Source organism: Fundulus heteroclitus, chromosome 4, assembly GCF_011125445.2.
Source record: "Fundulus heteroclitus isolate FHET01 chromosome 4, MU-UCD_Fhet_4.1, whole genome shotgun sequence".
NCBI lineage: Eukaryota > Metazoa > Chordata > Actinopteri > Cyprinodontiformes > Fundulidae > Fundulus > Fundulus heteroclitus.
In genome coordinates, this window is record NC_046364.1 from 31898835 (window position 1) to 31911873 (window position 13039).

At 36.3% G+C, this 13039-nt stretch overlaps 1 protein-coding gene across 1 annotated transcript in view; it reads left to right on the forward strand.

Moving 5' to 3' along the window:
• The window catches only part of LOC105919706 (CUB and sushi domain-containing protein 1), a 201299-nt gene that overhangs the window by 32071 nt on the left and 156189 nt on the right, over positions 1–13039 (forward strand). The window contains exons 11-14 of the mRNA XM_036136395.1: positions 7583–7699; positions 7980–8195; positions 9413–9601; positions 12305–12474. Of these exons, the coding sequence (XP_035992288.1) occupies positions 7583–7699; positions 7980–8195; positions 9413–9601; positions 12305–12474 (692 nt within the window). The remainder of the gene's footprint in view (positions 1–7582; positions 7700–7979; positions 8196–9412; positions 9602–12304; positions 12475–13039) is intronic.

Consider the following 13039-nt stretch of genomic DNA (forward strand, 5'->3'; position numbering starts at 1 on the left):
AATTAAAACAATATGTTGTTATATCCTGTTATGAAAAGAAAAACAAAATAAATGTGTTTTAATTGTCTCTGTTGCTTAGCCACCCAGTAAAGTCCCACACACCTTCCATCCCCCTATCCCCCCAACCTGCCCCAAAACATTATCCCTAGTGCAAATGTTGTACTAGGGTTAACCAGTAGGACAAACAAACCAAAGTACATCAGCAAGTCCACCTCAGAATGGTAAAAAAATTAAATGTTTTGGCTTGACCTCCATAAAATATAATGTGGCTTAATTAGAAAGATTCTGCAAAGAAGAGTGGGTCAAAATTCCTCCTCAGCAACGAAAAAGACACATAGCCAGTTATTACCTGCACTTGATAGCAGGTGTTATTGCCAAGGAGGTACAACTAGATGTTATGTTAAGGCACAATTACTTTTTCACATAGCTCATATTTGATGTGGAGGTTTGTTTTTTTTTGGCCCTTGACAAATTAAATAATCATTTAAAATGTATTTTTGTATTTACTCAGATTATCTTTTGTATCCTCAACCTAAACATCTAAGTGTGACACAAACACTCAAATCTGTAATGAGGCAATTGTGTTTTCACAGTACTTTGTTTAATCAGAAAAGACTGCAGAGGCTAAAGAAGTGATTATGTAGAAATTCTATAGCAGCTCACACACGTTTATTAAAATTAGTAGTTTTTTGTATGAGAAAAGTCCTAGAGGCAAAGCAACCACTTAGTACAAGCACCCTGGACTTCAGGCAATAGTGTCAGGAAGAAAATGTACACTGTCCAGAAACATTCACACGACATGCATTTTCTGTGATCCCACACAGTCCACTGAATCAAAACTGCTCATCTTGTTCCCAAAGGTCAGCTAAATTGCCAAAATAGATAATATAGAATAGTGGCTGCTCTTTTTGAGTCAAAAAGCATACTGTGACATTTTAAAGGTTTGTAGTTGGTAGCAAGACAGCAACTTGTTAGAAGTGACCAAAGTACTTTTTTTTCTCTTTTCAATTAATTAGTAATATGTCAACACTGTCTCTAACAGAAAGCCTTATTTGAACAAAGAAAACAATTTATTGAACGGAATAACAAAGACACAACTGAATGATTAAACAACATGTCTAAATAAGTACCTCTCTTTCCTCTGTAAACAAGGTATATTTGGGACTTTCTTCCAGAACACACTAACTACTTTTTGAATTGTTGATAGGCATGAATCATCTTTCAGTCTGTTCATGCATGGTAGTAGAACTCCGAGTTTCTTTCTCTTTCATGACCCATCTACCGTTTCACCCACACTGATCATTCATGCAACTGGAGTACTATAAAGGGCTTTACACACACACACACATAGGGAAGAAATGCACACACTGACATACACTTCAGCCACTTTCTACAAGAGTCATTTATTCACACTGTGTCCCATTTTTTTCTCTGAGACATGCTGAGAGAGTAAAATAAAATAAAAAAAAGACTTGCACTGATTATCAAACTACACAGGTCTACTAATAAGAGAGAGAGAGATGATGGCACCATTAACAAATGCATAATTTATCTATGAATGTGTAGTTTAAACCTTGTTTCAGTAATATGCAAAAATTACAACCTAGAAACACAAAATAAAAATACCTAGTGTGAAATATTTTTAAAAAAAAGGCAAAACTGTTACGTTTTTATTAAAAGATTTCATTTTCTTGTAGGAGCCGAAACAAATACCTGATTTGATCACCATGGTACCAATGTGCTTGATCGCCCAGCAAACTTATGTGACCGAATCCCCACAGACAATCAGCAAGTGGAAGATGAGAGACACCAGACCCAACAATGCAAACAAGCTGAAGGCCACTATTAAAGCAATCTGGCGTTCCTTAATATCTCAGCAGTTTCCACCATGACACGCCGCTTTGATTCCTTTATTCATGGAAATGAAGCCCTAGAGAGGTTTTGAGGTGCATATACTGTACTTGGACCTGCTTTTAAGAGAACCTTAATTTGGGTTTTTTATTAGCTATAAATTGGATGGGCAGCTATTAGATTGTCATGGTAAGATAACTATACTTTGGAAAAATAACATGCTTTCATGGATATTGAAAGATATCCATGAAGATCCAAGATATTGAAAACAAAATTACTTTTTTAAAATAATTTAGCCAACTCATTCATAGCTTGCAAACTGTGGGTTTAAAATAGTGTTATGTTAATAATTATGATGTGTAGCATCTCTTTCATATCTTTACGTGTTTATTTGCAACTTGAAATATTTCCAACCAAATAGAATAGGTCTTTTGTCTAAGTGTGAGAAAATCATTGTAGCTGTCTGTCAGCCAGCTGAAGAGCACTGAAGAGCTACCGGTGGGGAGGCAAGTCAAAAGGCTGGTAATTTGAGCTTTGTTTTGTATTTCAGTAGGAGAATGTTTAACCATATGATTTTGAAACATTGACAGTTTAACACATCTGTATACCCTCACACTGCTAACTAGCCCAGGTCTAGTTTGGTGATTCTTCTGCATTTTTCGTTTTCTTTCTAGCTTAGAAAATCTTTCACCTTTTCATAAAAGAAAGACGTCGAAGCACTTTAATTTACTCTAATTGTACCTGATTAAACTAAAAAGCAATGAAAGGAAAGTTGTAAACAAAAGACAAAAACAAACATATTGGTTCAGCAGTCTTTAACGGTCCTAATCGTCTTTTTTTTATTTTCCTATTGTATATTTTCATTGTGTTCAATACGACTACTGCATGAGTCTTGTTTCATTTTTAAATCAGATTCGTTCTCTGGTGAGGATGAACTTTCTATTCAGGACTCTTTGGCCTCCAGTCAAATTATAAAGAGCACCTGTGGGAAGGTTCGACTCTGTGATGATATTCCAAAACTGCACTGATCTTCAAAAATGGGGCACAATACACTCACTTCACTAATGAACAGAGGAGTCTATAAAGAGCAGCTCAAATTAATGCACAGCCTCAAGCCGAGCATACCTGTTGATGTTAAAAAAAAAAAACTGCCAAAAGCAAAGCAGTGTAATTCTTGATGCTGCAGCCCATAGCTTATTTTATCAAATCTAATTACCTGTCCAGGTATTAAGAAGCAGATCTAATTTGATAAATCTTGTTTTTCATGTTCAAGTTTCATTAGATTCCCCACTTCAATCTTGTCAAAATAAAAAAAGTTTCTGTAGAGCAAGTGTTTCCTTTTTATGTTAGAGTCCATCATTATGGTGTTAGATATTCTTTATGTGGTAAATAATAATGCCATTAAGCAGTAAAATATGTTTTAACCAATTAGGGATTCTGAAAAAATATACTATATTTAAGTGCCTCTTATTTTAGTTACTTTTTCCGCTCACAGGTGTTGCACTACACATGGGCACGCTCTGTGCAGCAAATTGCTTCTACGTCCGACGTAAAAGTTGACATGCAATCCTACTAATGGTAAATGATGAAGACACAGTTGGTTGCAGGAGTGCTTCGTATAAGGTGTAATTAATATGTCTCTAAGTTGCTCATGTACTCGCCTCCTTAAGTTTTGCAACTTAAACACCTTTGCGATAGGGCTAGCCAAAAAGATTATGTCCACAGCTTATACCCCTTAATGAGGACTAAAATAGAAAATACAGTTGAATATTTAGAATAAAACACGTCTCGCAACAGATCCAAAGCACAAACATAGGTGGACACTTGTGTATATTAAAACAAACATTAATTTCTCACTCAGTCTTTGTCTCGTTCTTGCTGTTTTGCTTCTTTTTTATATAGCTCTGTGTAATTGCAACATTTATCACTGTTTTTTATTGTACACCTACTAAAATATATAGTTCCCCCATAAAACAAGCAAACTGTTGAAATCAATTACAGTGATTCAGTGTATTCTATTCTATGAACTGTTTTGTTTAGACAATTTAAGCCTTACGGTGTATTTGTTTTCTGTAGTTCAAAAGATGTAATAAAAACCTGAAAGAGACTTATTTCCCTGCTGTACAATAAATGTATGGTTATATGCAGGGGTAATTTGCATCATAGTTATAGAAAAAATATTTTCAACAAACAGTTTAGACTTCTCTTAGGGTTTCATTAGTTGCTTTTACAGTTTCACAAACGGTAACCAGTCACTTTAATAGGTACACCTGTTCAATTGCTTGTTACCACAAATAGCAGCAAGTGATACGGCAGCAACACAAAGTGTTAGGCTAGTGGTGCCAAATGGGCTGCTCTGAGTTTTTTAGAAGCTCTTCATCTACAGGGAGCTTCCGACAACCGTCTCATGGGTTCTCAGAGAACCCTCTGAGAATAGAGAAACCATCTAGTGAGCAGCAGATGTATAGATGACAATGGGTTGTTGATTTCAGAAGATAATTGGTAGACTGGCCACCCAACGTAGAGTGGAGCTAACCACATTATTCAATGTCAACATGCACAATGATTAACAAAGCAAAGTAAAGATAAGCACTACAAACAGAGAATTGTATTATTTTAAAACGCTGACACAACAAAAATATTAAAAAGGTAACTCAAAGTCAATAACACAGTTTCATTCAGTTGACCACTGAAAATACTGATATTTTTTTCTTATACCCTGAGGTCTTAAATTCCAGTCCTTGAGGTCTGGTGTCCTACAATTTTTATATGTACCTCTGCTTCAACACATCTGAGTCACATAATCAGGTCATTAGCAGGACTCTAGAGAACACTTCTGCATACTGAAGAAGTGTGTCAGCCATTTGATTCAGGTGTGTTGGATCAGGAACACATTTAAAAGTTCCAGGACTTCAAGGACTGGAATTGAATACCCCTACCCTAAACCTTTTATATAAGTGTGCAAAGATTCTTCGTTTTGTCCAACATATACCAAGCCACAAGGACATTTAAGAATATACAGTGGCTTGCAAAGGTATTCATACTCCTTGAACCGTTCCACATATTGTCACATTACAATCACAAACATAAATATATATTATTGGACTTTTATGTGAAAGACCAACAAAGAGAAAGAAAATTATACATGATTTCAATACTTTGTTGAACCACTTTTTGCTGCAATTACACCTTCACATCTTTTAGGGTATGTCTCTACCAGCTTTGCACATCTAGTGACTGAAATGTTTGCACATTCTTTTTTGCAAAACAGCTCAAGCTCAGTCAGATTAGACGGAGAGTGTTTGTGAACAGCAGTTGTCAGCTCTTGCCACAGATTCTCGATTGGATTCAGGTCTGGACTTTGACTTGACCATAGTAACACATAAATATGTCTTGTTTTAAACCATTCCATTGCAGACTCTAAAAAGGCTTTCTTCCCAGATTACTCTGTATTTAGCTCTTTCCATCTTCCCATCAAGTCCGACCATCTTCCCTGTCCCTGCTGAAGAGAAGCACCCCCAGAGCATGATGCTGCCACCACCATATTTGACAGTGGGGATTGTGTGTTCAGAGTAATGTGCAGTATCAGTTTTCCGCCACACATAACGTTTTGCATTTTTTCCAAAAAGTTACATTTGGTCTCGTCTGACCAAAGAATCTTCTTCTACATGTTTGCTGTATCCCCAACATGGCTTCTGGCAAATTGCAAACGGGACTTCTTATGGTTTTAAGAATGGCTTTCTTCTTGCCACTCTTCCATTGAGACCACATTTATGCAGTGAAGGACTAATAGTTGTCCTGTGGAAAGATTACCCCACCTGAGCTGTGGACCTCTGCAGTTGGTCCAGAGTCACCATGAGCCTCTTCGCTGCATCTCTGATCAGTGCTCTCCTTGTTGGGCCTGTAAGTCTAGGTGGGCATCCTTGTATTGGTAGGTTTACAGTGCCACACTCTTGGATTGAACAACGCTCCGTGAGATGGTCAAACCTTGGGAATAGCTGGTTTATAGCCTAAGCCTGCTTTAAACTTATCCCTGATCTGTCAGATGTGTTCCTTGGACTTCATGGTACTGTTTGCTCCCCAATATTATCTTTACCAACCTCTGAGGCCATCCCAGAGCAACTGTATCTGTATTGAGATTATATTACACACAGGTGGACTCTACTCAGTCATTAGCAATCAGGCAATTTATGAAAGCCACTGGTTGCACTTAGAGAAAAGATGACTGTGGATTTATGGGTTGAGAAGTCATCCTGCAATTGAAAGGTGTGAGTTTGATTCTAGCTTCCTGTTGTCACATGTTGATGTGCCCCTGGGCAAGGCACTTAATCCCAAATTGCCTACCAAGATGTGTATCGGTGTATGGATGTGTGTGCGTTATTGAGAGTGATTGGGTGAATGTGGCTCTAGTGTACAGTGCTTTGAGTGCTCAGTATGACTGGAAAAACGCTATTTAAATTCAGTCCATTTACCATTTACTTTTGGACACTGCACTTTTCAGCTTTTTATTTGTAGAAAATGTTTTAAATTATGTATAATTTGCTTTCTCCTTCACGATTGTATACCACTTTCTGTTGGTCTTTCACATAAGATGCCAATAGATATATGTATGTTAAATATATTTATGTTTGTGGTTGCAATATGAAAAAATGTGGATAAGTTCAAGAGGTATGAATACTTTTGCAAGCCACAGTGGCAATACAGCAGTTTACAAGTGATTTAATTGGGATATTTCCTACTCCTGTACAAAGTGACCACAACAACAAGAAAAAAGTCCTTTAAGTTATATTGAGAGCCAACATCTAGTGGTTGTAAGAACTTTAAGTGGATGAGCTGCAGCAGCAGAAGACCACACCAGCTGACCCCACTCACATCAGCTAAGAAAGGGATACTGAGACTACAATTCACAACGCACATCAAATTTAGACGATTACTGATGAGAAATATATTGCTTCATCCCTGATTGTAGTGTAAGTCTTATCCTCTATTATATCAAACTACTTTGGGTTCACTCCAGAGGCCTCCACAGTCAAATGACCTGAGTATTTTGTATCATGGAGATGTGATGGAACAGATTTGCATCTCGGATAAGATACTGATGCTATCATGTCAAATTGTTATTATTATTTAAGCTTTTCTATTTCAGGGTTCGGCACAGCGAGTCATCAGTCTCTATCTCTATCGCTAACGTGTCAATGTGAATAAAAAAACTCTGAAGAATGTTTCCAAAACTATGTTTAATGTGGGTCATAAAAAACAACTTCTGAAGGAAAAACATGCAACTGATAAAGTAGCTTTTAATTCTATTTAGCTATCATGGCCAGATGCTTTTCTATATTTTAATGTTTGTTCTTGTTATGCATCTCTCAAGTTGTTTTTTTATTTTCTTTCATGAAGGAAAATGTGCTCCCGCCAAGCACAGCAAAAATACTCCTAAGAATCAGACATTGCTCAGAATTTTTAAAAAGGTAAAATGTTTTTTTAATTTCTTGCCCTAAAGAAGCATGAGCTCTTTTGGAGCACATACATCTGTTGATGTGGTATAAAGCAACCTATCTAAAGGCATGTTTTTCTTGTAGGTTTTAAAGAGGCGCAGGTATTTCTTGAGCTCTTGGGATATTGTATTGCGGTTAGCAGCAAAGGATTTATTTGGTCTCTATAATACATTGAAATAAAGTATCTCTTTTTTGTCTTCCAATCTTCTTTGTCTGTCTCTTTTTTTCCACTCTAGCTCTTTGTGGAGGCTATGTTTTTGGCAAAACTGGGACAATTCTCTCTCCTGGCTTTCCTGATTTCTACCCTAACTCTCTTAACTGCACCTGGACTATAGAGGTGTCACACGGGAGAGGTAAGAACACTAATGCACACATATAATGAAAACACTAACTGTACTTTGGAAATGACTGTTGGGATTTCTATTGTCACATGAATGGTTAGAGAGCACTTAGCTGCTCGCACAATTGTGGATTAAAGGACTATTCTTGTGTACAAGGGTGCATGTTTTCTCTAAACATATTTGCTTCAACTGGGTTTATCGTTCATTTGTCTAAATTTGTTTATCTTTGTCTAATTCTGCATTCCTTAATCTTTCTATCTACATCTACTCAACCTGCCATCCATTCATGCAGGAGTCCATCTGGTTTTCCATACTTTCCATCTAGAGGAGAACCATGACTACCTGTCCATCATTGAAGATAGCAACTTCCAAGCTCCGGTAGCTCGGCTCACCGGCTCAGTGCTTCCGCCAAGTGTTAAAGCTGGACTCTACGGAAACTTCACAGTGCAGCTGCGATTCATATCAGATTTTTCGATGAGTTACGAAGGATTCAATATAACCTTTTCAGGTATGAATGCAAGAAAAGCAGTAAAAACATAGTTAACACTGATGGGTTTATTTGAATTCAGCTAAAATGTTTCTGAATAGAACATTAGGGTTTTGTGGGATATGAAAATGATATACAATTTTATGTGAGTTTGTTGGTACTATACAGTCTAATTGATTTTTGACATTGGTCAGAATAGTTAAGTTCAAAATTATTCCTACCCCTGTCTGATTTTAACAGATTTTAGTTCAACCAATAAATTTGTTTCTGAAAGTAAATGAAATAAACATCTTTCAAAAGATGACATAGTCTGAAAATGATGAATACTGAAAAATGTAGCTCTTTTTGTTTAGAAATTATTAAATATATCATGTGCAAAATGATATCTACCCTTCTCAAAAATAAAATGGAAAATTATGTGTTGGCATTAAAATAACTAAAACCTTCTTAGCAATGCTAACTATTTTTTATGTTGCATCATATCCCTAATAGTTTGAATTTTGTCTTAGGTGAGAAGCTGCAAGTCTTTGAGAATGGAAGGTCTCCTTGCCATTACCCTAATCTGTCGCTCCCTCCATAGATTCTTTATCAGATTCAATTTGGGACTCTGGCTGGGCTGCTCCAAAATATTAATATTACTTCCAGTGAAGGGAAACATGTTGGTTAAATTAAAATATTATTTTAAACCTAAATCTGCAAGCAGTATGAATATATTTGGGCTTAAATGTATGTCTGATCAGTACTTACACAAACTGCACATATACAAAAGGAAGTCTATTAACCAGGCTACATCGAATATCTTCGAATGATAATTACACATCTAATCTTTGTTTTCAAACCTGCAATTTACTGCTGAAAATTAATAGTAAACCAAAGTGGCAGAAATGTTTAGCTAACTTGGGAAACCCTCTAATTATTAAAATGTGTTGACCTAAGTAGTTGGTAGAAATTTTTCAGATACAGCTATAAAATAGTTAAATAATTCACTTTAAGTACAATACCTAATTACTAAGAGATGCCAGGTAAGATTTTGCAACATCAAAAGTTGCTTGATTTTTGATTAAAATTATCAGGTCTGTTTATAGATTTCTTTTCTTTTTATTTATGACTCCATCTCTTAACTGAGCCTCTCGAATAAAAACGTATTCGGTTTCCTTCTCTTCTCAGGTAGGCTAAATGTATTCAACCTTTTTCCATTCACTCCTCAGTAATATTATCATTCTTGCCTGAATGTATAGAATACGACTTAGAGCCCTGTGAGGATCCCGGTGTGCCGGCATTCAGCAGGAGGATGGGATTTCGATTTGGAGTCGGCGACTCGCTTGCCTTCTCTTGTTTCCACGGCTACAGACTTGAGGGAGACAGTAAGATCACTTGTCTCGGAGGTGGCAGGAGAGTGTGGAGCAACACACTGCCGCGGTGTATAGGTAAGAGGATCGTGAAACGAGAGACTAATTTATTAGTGCAACATTTACACAAACACTGAGACAACTTCCTTAATGCAAAATGTATTTCCTTAAACCAATTCATATAAATTTAAATCACAGGCATATATGTCATTTTGCCCTCAGTTTTTATGCCGTTGAAGTCATATGATCTTCTGTGATAGGTAGATGATGAGGTAAATGTTTCAAATTGCCTTCTTTACTGCATGAATTTGCCCGGAGGTAAAGTATCAGCATTTTCTGGGTTGTAAATTTGGCGGCATTTTATTGCAAACACAGTGGTAATTTACTGTTATGTGACTACTGGACTGTTGGTTTTATTTGCCAGGAGTTTTCTGTTAGCAGGTTGTAATTTGCTAGAATTTGATGTCTATCAGTGTTTCTCAGGATGCTGCTGGTAATTTATGAGTCTGACTGAAGGCTGCTGGAAAATTTCGAGCCTCAGAGAGAGTGGACTTAAAATGCCATGATAGCATTATCTGTCAAGAGATCAGTCCTGACTAAGAGGGAGCGGTGTACCAGCTGGCAATAACGCAGTGTTCATCTTTCTCCTTTTCCTTATCCCCAGTACTTTGCAGCAGTTTTTTGTCTCCTCCTCTGTAATTGGACAGTTGTTTGGAAGATAATTAGTACATTTGCTGCTTTAAAGCAAGTGTTAAATCTGCATCTTTATTGACACTCCCTTTTCTTTATTGTGATATTCAAATTATTTTGCTATATGGTCGTGATTTAAATTTAAAACTTCTTTATGAGAAACAGAAGGTGGATAGAATCTTTAATTTTACTAGATCCTGATTCTGTTATTCTCTGTACTAAAATTAAAATAAATATTTCTGAGTTTCAAATTAGCTTAGATTTGCTAGAAATGCCATCCTTCAGATTTTTTTTGGATATTCTTCACCACCCACTTTACTCTTAAGTTTGTCCTGATTTCCTCATTTTAGCAGTTCTTAGAGGAAGCAGAAAGCCTGTCAAGCCTCCTCTTTACTAATTTACATAAGATAAAACTTTTTTTGCACAATTACCAGTTATTTCATTCCTTAACTTCGATAGGTGGTGTGCCTGCCAGATAATTCTGAATAATTTCTACATTTCTATAGGAAATTAATCTTCTCCTGCTTTTGGACAGTACATTTGCATTTAATACTACCTGGGCTTTTTGTGGTTGTTTTTTATTATTGTATTTCAAGAAAAAATATGTTCAGTGCTGCAAGACATAGTTGGTTATTTTTCTAATTAATATTCTGGAAATAATCCTAAGTATTATGATAATGTCTGCTCTAGATTATCCTTAAGGTCATCAGTTTCTTCCAGAATTATTTACACCCTTAATTTTGTTCTATATAGTAAATCTTCCAACCACAAACGTTAAATGTACTTTATTATGGTTACTGATAGCTCAAAACAAAGTAGCCCACAATAATTAAGTGAAAGTAAAAAGATGTATGGTTTTCAACATCCTTTTTCAAAGATAAATCTGAAAAGTGTGGCTTGCATTTGATGTACTTGGTAGAGGGTGCAAAACAACAAACATGAGTGGTTTAAATGCTTTGCAATGTGGATGAGAAAAATTAACAGTTAAATATTCAAAAGGATTGTAGCTTTTGATTGGCCTGGAACTAATCAATAAATGGGTTTGGAAGATGATTACTACTTCTACTACTAACCCAGATTTTGAAGGATTGTGAGAATTTAAATTACAATAAGGAGTTAACTGATTTACATTAACATAAACCTCGTGCTGCAGCCGGGTTTCTGTGAGACAAAATAAACAATCTGGTTATCTCAAGTTAAGACATTAACAAAGTCTTTGAGAGAGATCTTGTGTTCAATAAACCACATTTAATTGTTTTAATTTTCTGTTCAATTGGAGCGAAAACAGGAAGTACGTCTTTACCGTACCGTCAGTTAGATTTGTGGAGTTCTAACTAATATTTTCCTTTAAAAAGATTATCCCACCCAAGCTGTGGATCTCCCTTTGAATTGCCATGGGCCTCTTGGCTGCTGCTTTGATTATTGCTCACCTTGCAAGTATGTCATGTCAAGACTTGGTTGGTTTGCAGTTGCGCTATACTCTATCCATTTTTTGATGACTTATTGAACAGTTTAGCGCTTGGAAAATTATCTCAAAGCCTTACGTTGCTTTAACATTCTCCACAAACATTTCCCTGATTTGTCTGGTGTGTTCCTTTGTCATGATTCTGTTTATTCACTTGTGTTCTCTGATAAACCTCTGAGGATTTCACAGAACAGCTGTATTTATACTGAGGATAAATGGCACACAGGTGGACTCTATTTCCTCTGTCTGAAATCTGGTGTTTGCACTGGATCATATTAAAGGGTAACTGAGTGATTACATATGCATTTGAAACTTTTGACATTTCTAATTGTGAAAATGTAATTAGATGATACAAATTTCCTTCCCGATTTACAATTATGCATTACTGTGAGTTGGCTATCCCAATAAATATGTTGAAATTTGTGGTTGGAACGGGACAACGTGTGAAAAAGTTCAAGTGGTAATAATACGTTTTAAAGGCACTATATCCTTAATATGCACTAAACAGCATTCTTTGTTTTCCATGCTTGAGTGAGATATATGGACAGTGATGATTAATTATACAGAATTGCTGTGATTTTTGTTAACCTGTACTATTTCCTTTTCCCTACTCTCTCCTGCTGCAGCGGAGTGTGGAGCTTCCACACTAGGACCAGAAGGTGTTCTACTCTCTCCAAATTTCCCCTCCAGCTATGATAACAACCATGAGTGCATCTACCGCATCACTACTGAAAAGGGCAAAGGAATCAGGCTGAAAGCTGAGAGCTTCTCTTTGCAAGATGGAGACTATCTAAAGGTATTCTCTTTTTCTCCCTCTCTCTGTCTCTTACAAAAACCGAGACATATTTGTCAATATGAACATCTCTCATGCGGAAAATCCATAAATGTTTTATTTATTTAGGGGTCCTTCACAATTATCAACATTTTCAAAAGTGTACAAAACACTCTTTTTTGAAAAGGCTGAAAATTGTTAACAACCCCTTAGGGTCGTTTGCACACATGCAAGCAGTGAATATGCAGGGTTTTATCATTTGAAGATGTGTTCCTCTAGTATACTATGAAGCGTCACTTTTTTACATTCAGTGTGTGCTTCAACAGAGTTGTTGTATGAATAGCCATTGTGAAATTAAGCAGTACCTTACTGTGCTTTTGGTGATACACATACATTCTCTGACTAATCTGATATTTATGGCAGGTTGCAAACAACTATATATATATATATACACTGCAGTTCCCATCTATAAAAGTGTTTTCAATGTGAATGTGTGTTAATGAGTCATACCACTTGTTCTTGTCGGCTTTCATCCAGCCATATGCATCTGTGATTACAGGAGTTGTATAAAAATAAGGTAAGAGGTAAA